The 13,097-nt window shown below is 38.3% G+C and overlaps 1 protein-coding gene across 3 annotated transcripts in view; it reads right to left on the bottom strand.

Annotated features, from left to right (window-relative positions):
* The window catches only part of LOC136035685 (reelin-like), a 538,294-nt gene that overhangs the window by 371,822 nt on the left and 153,375 nt on the right, over window positions 1–13,097 (bottom strand). For all 3 annotated transcript variants that reach the window (XM_065717615.1, XM_065717614.1, XM_065717616.1), the window contains exon 15: window positions 5,084–5,243. In XM_065717615.1, the coding sequence (XP_065573687.1) occupies window positions 5,084–5,243 (160 nt within the window). The remainder of the gene's footprint in view (window positions 1–5,083; window positions 5,244–13,097) is intronic.

The following is a 13,097-nucleotide window of genomic DNA, read 5'->3' on the forward strand; positions in this document are numbered from 1 at the left end:
TTCAATTTTCTATCAAGTTAGCCCCTTCTGAAGTTCATACGAGCACCCCTTCCGGAGCAGCCATATATACCTCCAGGGCACAACTTAAAACGCATGCCTCCAGGCTCTAGAAGGAGGGTCAATCCCGGATTTTTCTTATCTGATGTTTGAACTAATTTAAAAAAATAGCTATCTCAGAATTTTTATTAGATGGGTTTGGGGGAAAAAGGCGGTGGGGGTGAGTTGCCCACCCATCTTTTTTGACTCTTAAGACGTGAACTAGAAACTTTCAATTTTCTATTAAATGAGCCCCTATAAAGTTTTTACGAGCAACCCTTCCGTAAGAACCATATATGCCCCCAGGATATAACTTACAATGCCTGCCCCGGGCCCGGGCTCTTATGTTGACCTCAGAGTTTTGTTGTCTGCTCTTTGAACTATTTTTGACAAAATGGATATCTCAAAATTTGTATCGAATGGGATTTAGGAAAAAAAAGGCGTAGGGAGTCTGTTTGCCCTTCAACCTTTTCTGACCCTTAAGAAGGAACTGTAACATTCAGTTTTCTATCAAGTCAGCCCCTTCTGAAGTTTGAACGAGCAACCTTTCCATAACAGCCATATACACCCCTAGGGCATAACTTACAACGCATGCCCCCAGACTTTGAGGGGCTGTGTTAATCCCGAAGTTTTTATTATCTGATGTTTCAACTAATTTTAACAAAATGGCTATCTCAAAAATTTTATCGGATGGGTTTGGGGGAAAAAGGGGGTGGGGGTCAGTTACCCTCCGATCTCTTCTGACTCTTAAGACATGAACTAGAAATTTTCAATTTTCTATGCTATGAGCCCCTATAAAGTTTTTACGAGCACCCCTTCCATAAGAACCATTTATGCCCCCAGGACATAACTTACAAAACCTGCCCCAGGCTCTAGGGGTTATGTTGACCTCGGTGTTTTTGTTGTCTGATCATTGAACTGTTTTTGACAAAATGGATACCTCAAAATTTGTATCGAATGGGTTTTAGGAAAAAAGACATAGGGAAAAAGAAATGAAAAACAATAATAAGACGAGCACACTTTAAAGCACTTGAAAATGCAAATATTTCCAACCCATGTGTGCGCTGTCATTTCGTAACATCCCACGCGTGCGCTGTCGTTAAGTAACACCGACGTTTGCCCCCGTCATTACTTAACACCCACATGTATGATAGCATTACATCCCACGTGTGCAACGTCATTACGTAGTGTGTGCTGTGCTTAGTTACAAGCAGGGGGTCTCCACGGGACTCTGAATTCTAGCATGTCAGGTTATAATGCGTCATCCTCAATACTGGTAAAGATTCTCTATTACGTTGGAACTAAAGAAATCATGAAGGAAAACATCTTGAAGAAAAAATTTCTTAAAAAACATCTTGGAATGCCTTGGAACGTCCTTAAGAAACGGTCTTAAAAAGGTCTTGAAATGTCTTGAAAAACCTCTTTAAGAAAAAACGTCTGAAAAAACGTCTTGAGATTTCATGAAACGTCTTGAAAAACGTTTTGAAGAAAAATGTCTTAAACATGTCTTGAAATATCTCGAAACGTCTTGGAAAATGTCTTGAAGAAAATGTCTTAAAAACGTCTAGATATATCTTAAAACATCTTGAAGAAAAATGTCTTAGAAGACCGCTTGGGATGTCTTGAAACGTCTTGAAGAGAAATGTCTTAAAAAACTTATAGGGATGTATTGAAATGTCTTGAAAACGTCTTGAAGAAAGACGTCTTAAAAAATATCATGAAATGTCTTGACACGCCTTGGAGAGGAACGTCTTAAAAACCGTCTCAGGATGTATTGAAACGCCTTAAAAATGTCTTGAAGAAAAATGTCTCAAACAATTTCCCTGCTTGACTAGTGGACTCTAACACTTCCTATTACGTTACAGCCAAAGCCCTATTATGTAACAATCAAACCCTATTGCATAACAATATTTCCTAACATTCCCTTGATAATCTATCTATATAAAAATAAGTTGTATGTGTGTTATGTCTGTCTGTCTGTCTGTCCACATATGACGTCTGAATTATTTCATCATATACCAATTCAAAAACGAATGTATTCAAGCTCGAAGTAGCTGAGTTGGTAACGCGTTATGTTCCAGGTTCTAGGTGCGAGAGGTTGCAGGTTCGAACCTTGGCTAGGTAAAAACTACAAAAAAAACTAAAAAGAAAAAACTATAAACTAAAAAAACTAAAAACTAAAAAGAAAAAAGGGGAAAAACACAAAAATTTATTTCATCATATAACAATTCAAAAACGAATGTATATACAGACCGGGACACCGGGACAAAAATGACGACCGGGACACAGGGAATATAAATGACGACCAGGACACAGGGACACAACTACAAAAAAAAACTATAAAGAAAAAACACACAAAGAGAAATTACAGACCGGGACACAAATGACGACCGGGACAGAGGGAATATAAATGACGACCGGGACACTCAAAGAGAAATTACAGACTGGGATACCGGGACACAAATGACGACCGGGACACAGGGAATATAAATGACGACCAGGACACAGGTATTTAAGAAAATCGTTCAAAGACAAATTTTTAATTGTAAGAAGATCGTTGAAAGAGAAATTTTTAATGGTAAAATTACTGAAGAACCTACAATGGCAACAGCCGGGGAAGCTGCTCAAAGAGTCTATGCCAAAAGACTTGCGGCTGATAGAGAAAGTAAGAAAAGAAAGCGTGCCGAGGAATCACAAGAACTGCATGAAAACAGGCTTGCGGCTGATAGAGAAAGTAAGAAAAGAAGGCGTGCCGAGGAATCACAAGAACAGCATGAAAACAGGCTTGTGTCTAAAGAACGTAAAACCGCGCAGTTAGATGAAAATCCACCTGGACAGCGAGAGTCAAAACATATCAAAACTGAAAATGATAGCGATGATGATTGGGTTTGGGATTTTCACTTGGATAAGGTCATCAATGCCTACTAGATTTCAAATGACGACCGGGACACAGGGAATATAAATGACGACCAGGACACAGGGACACAACTACAACGGGGACGCCAGGGGAACAGGGGGATATATAAATGACGACGGGGACACAGGGAATGTTCGAGTAGCAATCACCATCAACAAAGCTCAAGGGCAATCGTTAGAAAAATGCGGTATAGGTCTGAATATGGATTGTTTTCCCATGGAGAATTATTATGTTGCATGTTCAAGAGTTGGTAAACCTGGTGGGACACAGGGACACAACTACAATGGCACGTAACTAATATGGCGCGTAACGACTTACGCGTGCGGGGGGGGCTTGGGGGGGCACGAAGCGCCCCCACCAACTAGGTGTTGGGGTGGCGCTTCGCGCCACCCCAACACTAGCCAACAGCTAGTAGTAAATATTCACTATTACGTGATTAATACCTACATCGCTTAGAAAACATTCCTTGTTACATAGCATGCACACACATATCTTAGAAAACATTCCCTCTGACGTAACAACCAAAGAAATCCTTGAATATGGAAGCCCTGTCCCTCATAGGTATTTTAAAAAGAAACTAATAAGTAATTAACACTACATCCCTTAAAAACAGTCTTTATGATGTAATTAATACCTGCATCTCTTAGAAAACATTCCTTATGACTTAACATGCACCTGCGTCTCCAAGAAGTTTTTAAAAAAGAAGTATTGCGACTGGGATTTGAGGGGATAGGAATGTTGTCGGACCTGGAGACCGGTCACTACAGACGAGCGTGACCATCAGTCACAAAAATCAAGGTTGAAGTCAGTCATAATGACATGCTCACAAGAAAGACATTGGATTTTTTTTAAGCCTTATCAAAACTCTGAAAGAAAGAGAAAACTGGCTCACTACGACTGATCACTACTGATCACTACGAGTTCAGTTTGTATTGCCAACAATAAGAGTTATTTACTATTAAACATTGATTCAAAAATCCTTTCTTCATTTCTATACCGGTCAATCTTTACACAATATATCAAAACTCTGAAAGAAAGAGAAAACTGGCTCACTACGACTGATCACTACTGATCACTACGAGTTCAGTTTGTATTGCCAACAATAAGAGTTATTTACTATTAAACATTGATTCAAAAATCCTTTCTTCATTTCTATACCGGTCAATCTTTACACAATATATCAAAACTCTGAAAGAAAGAGAAAACTGGCTCACTACGACTGATCACTACTGATCACTACGAGTTCAGTTTGTATTGCCAACAATAAGAGTTATTTACTATTAAACATTGATTCAAAAATTCTTTCTTCATTTCTATACCGGTCAATCTTCACACAATATATCAATATTCTGAAACATAGACAGTATGTTCAACATTAGTCTTCCAAGTTTGCTTGAAATATTCCATATTATAACCAGAGAGATGTAAAAGAGATGCAAGTTATAAAATCAAGAAGAAATGAAGCATGTCCATTTCATCGGGGTTCTTCTTAATGAATGAATGAATGAATTTCATTTATAGCCCGCTATACAACAACAGAAGAATGGGCGGAGTAAATAAAAAACGAAAGAAAAATAAAAATAAGCTAACAAGAAAACTTCATATTGTCGTATATGTAAGACACGAAAAGTCAAACGTTTAGCAATCACCACAGTAAATCAAATATGTACATACGAAATCAGGAAGACCAAAATCAGGCATGATCTTCAATCTCAGGCAGCTGAGCTAAAATATTGCATAACTCATACTCATTTTCCAGCTATGTACTTCTGGTATAAAGAGGGAGTTGGAGGAGAAACTTCAAGTATTTTAATAAAGCTGATCTAACCTTATGTTAGGCCAATTCCACATTGGCGAAACATAATAAATAAATGGTAAAGCAACTGCTGAATAAATACACTACAAAACTTTTCTATTTTAACTGTATGCGTAATCACTTGCTGGGAACTTCCCGTAGCATTTAAAGGTTAAATAATCGAGCAAGGTGGATGAAACTTTCAGAGATTTTATAGATTTGAAAGTTGTGCTGATTCCTGAAAGTTACATTCACCTATTTGTACTATTTATTCAAAAATACCAAAGAGAGTGTCTCAAGATTCAAGCTATTACCTATCCTATGCAAAAACTTACATAGTTTAAAATGGCAGACTTTCCACTAAATATTTCTTCATCTATTACGCTTCCCCCAATTAAAGAAACATTTAGAATCGGCTTTTCAAAGTCTTCAATGATCTCTGATGCGTTAGATGTAATCGGACGACAGTCTATGCCAATATACCCTGGATCACATCTGAAAGAGATTAATGATAATGATAATAATAATGATAATATTACTGATGATATTAGAACAATCTATACCGATTGTAAAAAGATAAAAAAAAGTTTAGAGCTTTAGATGCTTCTAGCCCCACCCCTTTCCAAATTTAAAAAAGGTAAAAGCAGTCACAAAGATTTAAAAAGGGGACCAAAGGTAACTCATATATTAGGAAAATATGGTAAGGTGATTAAAAAAGATGAGTCATCAATTCAGCTTTCTCGCAAATTATTAGAGAACGGTCTTTTTCAAATTTGGAGGAGATAATGGATCTCAAGTCACTTCAATAATAAAAATTGATTTGAAAAAGTCTTGAAAAGATACCAAGGGAATGGAAAGCCCATAGCCTCATCACTTTCCTTTACTATTAAAAGGTAGCTCTGATCACAAATTAAAGGCATCAACAGTAATATTAAAATGACTTACAGAGATAATGCAGCAGTGTTAAGAGGGAGCAGTATAGAGGTAAAACCCTCACTGTACTCCTAAATTAATAAAAATTGGATAAAATGATGTACAAAGATTGTAAAAGAGGTCAAGAAGAGAGGCTGTGAGACATATAGCCTTTACCCATTCCCCACATTATTAAAAACGGGAGTTGGGAATAAATTAATAAGTTGATAGATATCCTTAAGGTGAATAGATTTACTATTTGAGAAGCGTTGAATATTTTTTTGAATTTTGCAGTAACATTTAGAGTCTAAATGTTATGTCATTTAGACGGCAAAATGGTTTAAATTCAAATTCAACAGATTGACGGATTCCAGGCGTAATTGACAGGTTCCAGAAGAGCTTTCAATATATAACCCATGAGACCAGTCAAATACCCTTCTCCTCTTGAAATAATACTGAGTATTTTGAATGTCTGACCAAAGCAAAACCAGTCGACCCAAAACTGGAAAGCATTGTAAATGATGTCATGCAAATAGATCGATGTTTAAAGGAAATTTCCTTGTGTTTAGATTACTGTAGATAGACTTAGATAAATTTACATTTATCTAACAGTCGTTTAGATGTGCCATTTTTTCAGCAACAAAACGTAGTAACTTAAGAAATTCAAGGACTGTCTACTTATAATCAAGAAGACAAAATGGTGAACTGATCAATCAGACTGCAAGCATTGGCAAAATAAATTCGTTACAAGGGAGTGAACGAACGCATTAATTTGATGCCGCCTAGAAATTCAGTAAGTAAAGTTAATGAGGTTGTCGACTACCTATCAGGGGAACACAAATCCTATAAAAGTTATGATTTTGTGAAGGGAGAACAGGAAGGAGGAATAAACTTTACGCCAGAATTTCTTAATTCAACTGAAATTACTGATTTGCCATAGCATAACACAAACCTAAGAAAAAAAAGGATAATTATACAAATGAGTCATTTAAACATTCAATAGGGTATATGCAATAGAACTCGATGGAGATTGCGGATTTGCCACACCATAACTGAAAACTAAAAAAAACATGATAATAATGCTAATGCGTAATTTAGATATTTAATAGGATATCAAACAGTTCGTGGTAACAAACTGTAGTAAGGAGCGACCCAGCTCAATAGTAACCAAAACTCTAAAAAATTGAATTTTGATATCAATAGCTACATCAAAAGAATCGCATTTCAATGCTGATGTTAAATATTAAGTTTCATCAAGTTTAGTTATACCCATCAAAAGTCGCGAGCCTGAGAAAATTTGCCTTATTTAGGAAAATGGGGGAAACATCCCCTAAAAGTCGTAGGATCTTAACGAAAATGACACCATCAGATTCAACGTATCAGAGAACCCTACTGTTGAAGTTTCAAGCTCATATCTACAAAAATGTGGAATTTTGTATTTTTTGCCAGAAGACAAATCACAGGTGCGTGTCTATTCGGTTTTTTTTTTTTTTTTTTTTTTTTTTTTTTTTTTTTTTTTTTTTTTTTTTTTTTTCCCAAGGGTCATTGTATCGACCAGGTGGTCCTAGAATGTCACAAGAGGGCTCATTCTAACGGAAATGAAAAGTCCTAGTGCCCTTTTTAAGTGACCAAAAAAATTGGAGGGCATCTAGGCCCCCTCCCACGCTCATTTTTTCCCAAAGTCAACGGATCAAAATTTTGAGATAGCCATTTTGTTCAACATAGCCGAAAAACATAATAACTATGTCTTTGGGGATGACTAACTCCCCCACAGTACCTGGGGGAGTGGCTGCAAGTTACAAACTTTGACCAGTGTTTACATATAGTAATGGTTATTGGGAAGTGTACAGACGTTTTCAGGGGAATTTTATTTTGTTTAGGGGTGGGGCTGAGGAGAGGGGGCTATGTTGGAGGATCTTTCCTTGGAGGAATCTGTCATGGGGGAAGAAAAATTCAATGGAAAGGGCGCAGGATTCTCTAGCATTACTATAAGAAAACAATGAAAAATAAACATGAAAAGTTTTTTTTTTAAATGAAAGGAAGAAGTAGCATTGAAACTTAAAACGAACAGAGATTATTACGCATATGAGGGGTTCTAAAAGTACTTTGGCATAAAGAGCGAGGTATTTAGGAGGAGATAAATACCTTGCTCTTTATGCTAAAGTTAATTCTTAAGTTACGTATGTTTTTACTAATAAAAACGTTCGTTAAAAATTAAAAGTTCTAGTTGCCTTTTTAAGTAACCGAAAAATTGGAGGGCAACTATGCCTCCTTCTCCACCTCTTATTTCTCAAAATCGTCTGATCAAAACTAAGAGAAAGCCATTTAGCCCAAAAAAGAATTAATATTAAAATTTCATTTTAATAATTTATGTGCGGAGAGCCAAAACCAAACATGCATTAATTCAAAAACGTTCAGAAATTAAATAAAAAAAACTAACTTTTCTAGCTGAAAGTAAGGAGCGACATTAAAACTTAAAACGAACAGAAATTACTCCGTATATGAAATGGGTTGTCCCCTCCGCAATCCCTCGCTCTTTACGCTAAAGTTTGACTCTTTGCCACGATTCTACTTTTTAAAACAATTAAAAGCTTTAGCGTAAAGAGCGAGGGATTACGGAGGGGACAACCCATTTCATATACGGAGTAATTTCTGTTCGTTTTAAGTTTTAATGTCGCTCCTTACTTTCAGCAAAAAAAGTTGGTTTTTTTTTATTTAATATGCCATAGAACACGCCTGGCTGTTGCTCAATTATGTAACAACGTATTTTAAAGCAAAAATAATTATAGGGGGAAAATCTTGAAAAAAAGTTTTTTCTTGGTATCAATGACGTAAAGCACAATTATAGAAGATTATGAATGAATCTGACAGCTATTGCAGAAGGCATGGAATAAATGGCTGATGTAACGATGAATTAAAGTAAAGCACAAAAAGATCTAAGGCTAAAAGACATGTGACAACGAGCATCCCAACGAATCACAAATGAAAATGCTGCATCATACATTCTATGGTAAGAAGGCAAGCGACAGCGAGAATCCAACCGAATGGTATGCAAAATGGCTCACTTTGAAATTTGCCTTATTAGTAGTAGGAGTCACAAAAGTTATATTAGGAGTAGTAGTAGTAAGTAAGTAGTAGTAGTAGTAAGTAGTAAGTAGTAAGTAAAATATTTATTACCCGTATTTTTCACATGGAACAAAACGGAGTACATTGAAAAAAAAATAAAAGAAAAAAAGAGAAGAAAAACGTAGAGAAATTTAAAACACAACATGGAAAAAAAAAACCAAGAACTGTAGAAATTTTTAAGCCAGGGGTGGTTCAATTTTGCCTGGAAATTAGAAATCAACCGGTTTACCCTGATACTGGGGTCTGCAATTCTGTGTTTATCAACCATATAAGTATTTCTCGTCCACAAGGGGCATCGCAGCTGGAACTTCGCCAACCTAAAATAAAGGGACCGGAGCTTGTGTTTTTGGGTGTCAGTTAATAAATTCCAAAATGACGCGATATATAGAATATGCGGCAGTGCGACAGCGTGATACATATTCGCGTGATACTTTCGGCATAAGAGGAGTCTGCTGGCGACGATAGATCCATACGCGGTGCGGAGTTTTTTCTCGACGTGTTTGACGAGCAATAGACGAGTTTCGTTAAGGTTACGGCCTATGGGTAAACCCAGATACACGCCGTGAGATGAAACGGTAATTGACTCGCTACCAAGCAGGAGGTGTTCAGGCTGGAAAGGACTATCGTTGAAAAAAATAACTGCAGATTTAGAAGTATTGAAAGCCAGGCCGAATTTTCGGTATTCATCACGTAGGATAGAGAAATTCGATTGCAGACCCCTAATAGACCGACTTAGATTTAATAGATCGTCCGCGTATGTAAGTAGCGACACATTTATATTCTTGGAGATACAGGAAACATTGAAACATGCCTGGGCATTTAAAACACTGTTATTGTACAAACTTGGGGATAATAATGAACCCTGGCGGACACCTTTCTTTACTGGAACAACCACTGATGTGATGCGGTTACCTATCTTTATACGCGCTTTTAAACGGCAATACATATCGTACAGTACGCTAGTGACACGGAGGTTTACACCTTGCTGGTAAGCGGCTAAAAGGGCCTGAGTGTGACGAATCAAACGCTCTACTCACATCAAAAGCACCAATCACTATAGGGTCACCAGATTCGTGAGAATCTGCTAGAATAGTGGCAAGACTGAAGAGAGCGTGAGCACAACCCAGACCCGGTCGGAAACCGAACTGGTGGTCAGGCATTCGGCACGAAGATTGAATTTCTTTTGAGACTAAGATCTCTAGTGCTTTACAGAGCACTGGGGCAACAGTGATTGGCCTGTACTAAGAGCATTTGTCTGTTGGTTTCCCTTTTTTAAGAATGGGCGAGAGCAAACCGACACAAAAAGGGTCAGGTACTATACCAGTGGTGAAAATAATCTGGAATAGCAGCGTCAGATATTCAATAAGCATAGTTGTACCGTGTAACAGATTTAGCGCGCATAGTTCGTCTACACCACGGGAATGTTTCTTCTTCAGCTTTAAAATAGCTTCATGTACGCTTCCGTAAGTAACGAAAAAATCAGGGACACTGGTTGGATAATACCGATTCTAGCCAGTTTGCGAAGGGATTAGACGTATTTGGGACGGGGGCACTGAATTCGTTGGAAAAGTACGATTCCCAATCTTTTTCGCTAATCCAATCATGGGTTTTTCCGGCGACCGGTTCGCTCAACCGGGCTTTCCAGATTAGTTTTGGGTCACTTACGATTCTAGAGAAGTACTCTTCTTTTAATTTGGTACGATGAGCTCTCAGTTGATTTTCAAATTTTCGTTTCGTCCATAAACGGACGGAGTTAGCAGGACTGGAGTTGGGCCTATCACAATCTTGCCAGAATCTAAGCCAAAACTTAGCATCGTTGCAACACTTAACTAGGGCCGGATTTTGAGAGAATTTGTGAATTTCTGTTTTCATTCTAACCTTTCTAGTAGGAACTGTTTTTTTCAGCTCAGAGAAGCGAGTGAGTACTCTCGGCACAGAATAAATTGATGAGTACTCTCGCATCTGTGGAATCAAAATTCGAATTCATTTGGAGTAAATGGAAGGGGATTCGTATCTTTACAAGAAGTGAGTTCAGCACCTGATGACACAAAAGTAGTATTAATTTTATCCCATTCACTTACTACTTTCCACTTGTCGTTCTTTGGTTGACGCAGAGCTGGTTTTATGCTTACAGATGCTAGTAGGGGTTAGTGATCAGCGAAGACAGCGTCTTTTAGAACAGTTACACTTCCGTTAATATTCTTAGAGCAGGCCGTATGATTAATGGTTGAAACGGACCCAGATTTATGAACGAAAGAGTAATCACTGTCTTTTGGGAGGATAATAAGTTTGTCATCGAAGATGCCGTTTAGAAGCTGACTACGGGCACACGTGCTGTCAAGCAGGTTGCAGTTGGAGTCTCCCAGTACTAAGCATTGCAAACTTCTCTGGATCATAGACTTCAGGCACTTCGCTAGTTCGCGAACTGCGTTCATAAACTTTCGCTCCGATTTATCATCATGGTAGTTTGTAGGAAGAAATACATTGAAGAATGCGATACTGTCGGAAGATATAGCCAAGAAGTGATCATGCGTAAATAACGCCTTACTTTCAATATACGGGTGGCAAATAATCGCCAAGCCACCGGGGGGGCGTCCGAAAGACCGAATTTTTGCGGGCTCGAAGTAAAAAGTAAATTCGTGCGAGAACTTTAGGAGATAAATATTGTGAGGAGAGAGCATATGTTCTTGTATAAACACAATGTCACAGTCTGCGCAATATTTCTGAATTATGGCAAGTTTGTTGGGGACTCCTCCGTTCATGTTCCATGACGTAATTTTGACACAGGCTGGACTATTAGACATTGGGCCGCTTTAGCTCACTGACGATTTTTATTATTGTGGGGCACTTGAAGGAATGGAAAGTGTGGCGTTTTGATTTTCAGAGGGCGCATGCTATAGGGTTTCCACAGAACTGGTCGGGGCTAGAGCCATGACCTCCTTCTCCGCATCGAGAGCAAATTTGCTGGCTAGAACAGGTAGAAGAAATATGACCAAAATTCTGGCAGTTAAAACAGCGCTTTGGAAGAAAGATAAATTCCTCGATAAGGTACCGCTCCAATTCAATTTTAGGAGGGTTTTTCATGGCGTGGTTCAGATGCTGGCGGGATGAGAAGTATTATTTGAAGGATCTGGTTTTGCCACATTGATCAGCTTTTTCACAATTCGGTATAATTCTCTTAAGCTTGTTACCATCAATATGAGCTGGGACAAACTTGATCATACCGATGAAAGTGGGAGTTTTAACGCTTGCCAGTGTTTCAGCGATTTTTTATTAATAGATGTTGCTAGTACCGCTGCTTTAGATTTGTTCTTAGTTACGAGGCACCATTCGTACTTCCCCCGACGGAGTTCAAAATCGTCATCATTCAAAGCATCACCACAAATATTCGACAAGAAGTTTTTCCTTTCTTCTACGGTAACAACGGTAGGAGGACGCTTTTTCAAGACTACTGAGTAAGACGGAGGAGAAGGAGTAGACTCATTAGCTTGAGCAGCAACAGGGTTGCCTTTAGGCCACGGTAATGGTTTCTGGTTCAAACGGTCAAGAAGGCCATTGAACTTGCGATTTATCTCGTTGACAGTGGACACTACACAAGCAGCGATCTCTTCATTGTAGGCCAGAACTTCTTGGGGCTCAAAAATAACGAACTCAGGAGGGTGTCTCTTTTCTTTGGCACAGCGAGCGAACATCTTCGCAATATCCATCAAGTTGTCCTCGTCCTTTACATTTTATTACACATTCCCCTAATTTCGACTTGCGATAGATTATTTCTTTTGCTTCTAAAATCGCTTCACGGCTGAAAAACTCGAGTCCTCGCCTAGTAAAAACATTTTTTTTACATCTGCCATCCTAGCTCTTGAGATAAAATTCAGTACTGCATTCCGCACTAGGTTATCACCCATTTTACTGGTGGTTTCCTTACGAGAAAAGTAAGGGAAGTGTTGAGGGTTGGCTACCTTGTCCCCGCAATTTAAGGGGCACACGCGGCGGGTACCACGGATCTTGCTACCGACTCACTCCCCCCCTCTTCTGCTTACTTTTCTCTCGCCACCTCTATCGCAGCGTGATTGCCTATAAATATCGGAATTCCTAATTATATTCACTGCTTGATGGCTAAATGAAGTGTCTAATTTCTTGCTACAAACTAGTCAGACAGGCTTCGTAAGAGATCTTCGTTTGTCGAGAGATTTGTCGAGATATTGCAAAATAAGCTCATAAAAACTTGCCAAAAAGCTTTGTTTAAAATTCAGAAAAAGGTTATTATTTAGTTGTTCACGGAACGAAATCTATTTGATTTCGTTCCGTGAG

The sequence above is a fragment of the Artemia franciscana genome, chromosome 14 (genome assembly GCF_032884065.1).
Source record: "Artemia franciscana chromosome 14, ASM3288406v1, whole genome shotgun sequence".
NCBI lineage: Eukaryota > Metazoa > Arthropoda > Branchiopoda > Anostraca > Artemiidae > Artemia > Artemia franciscana.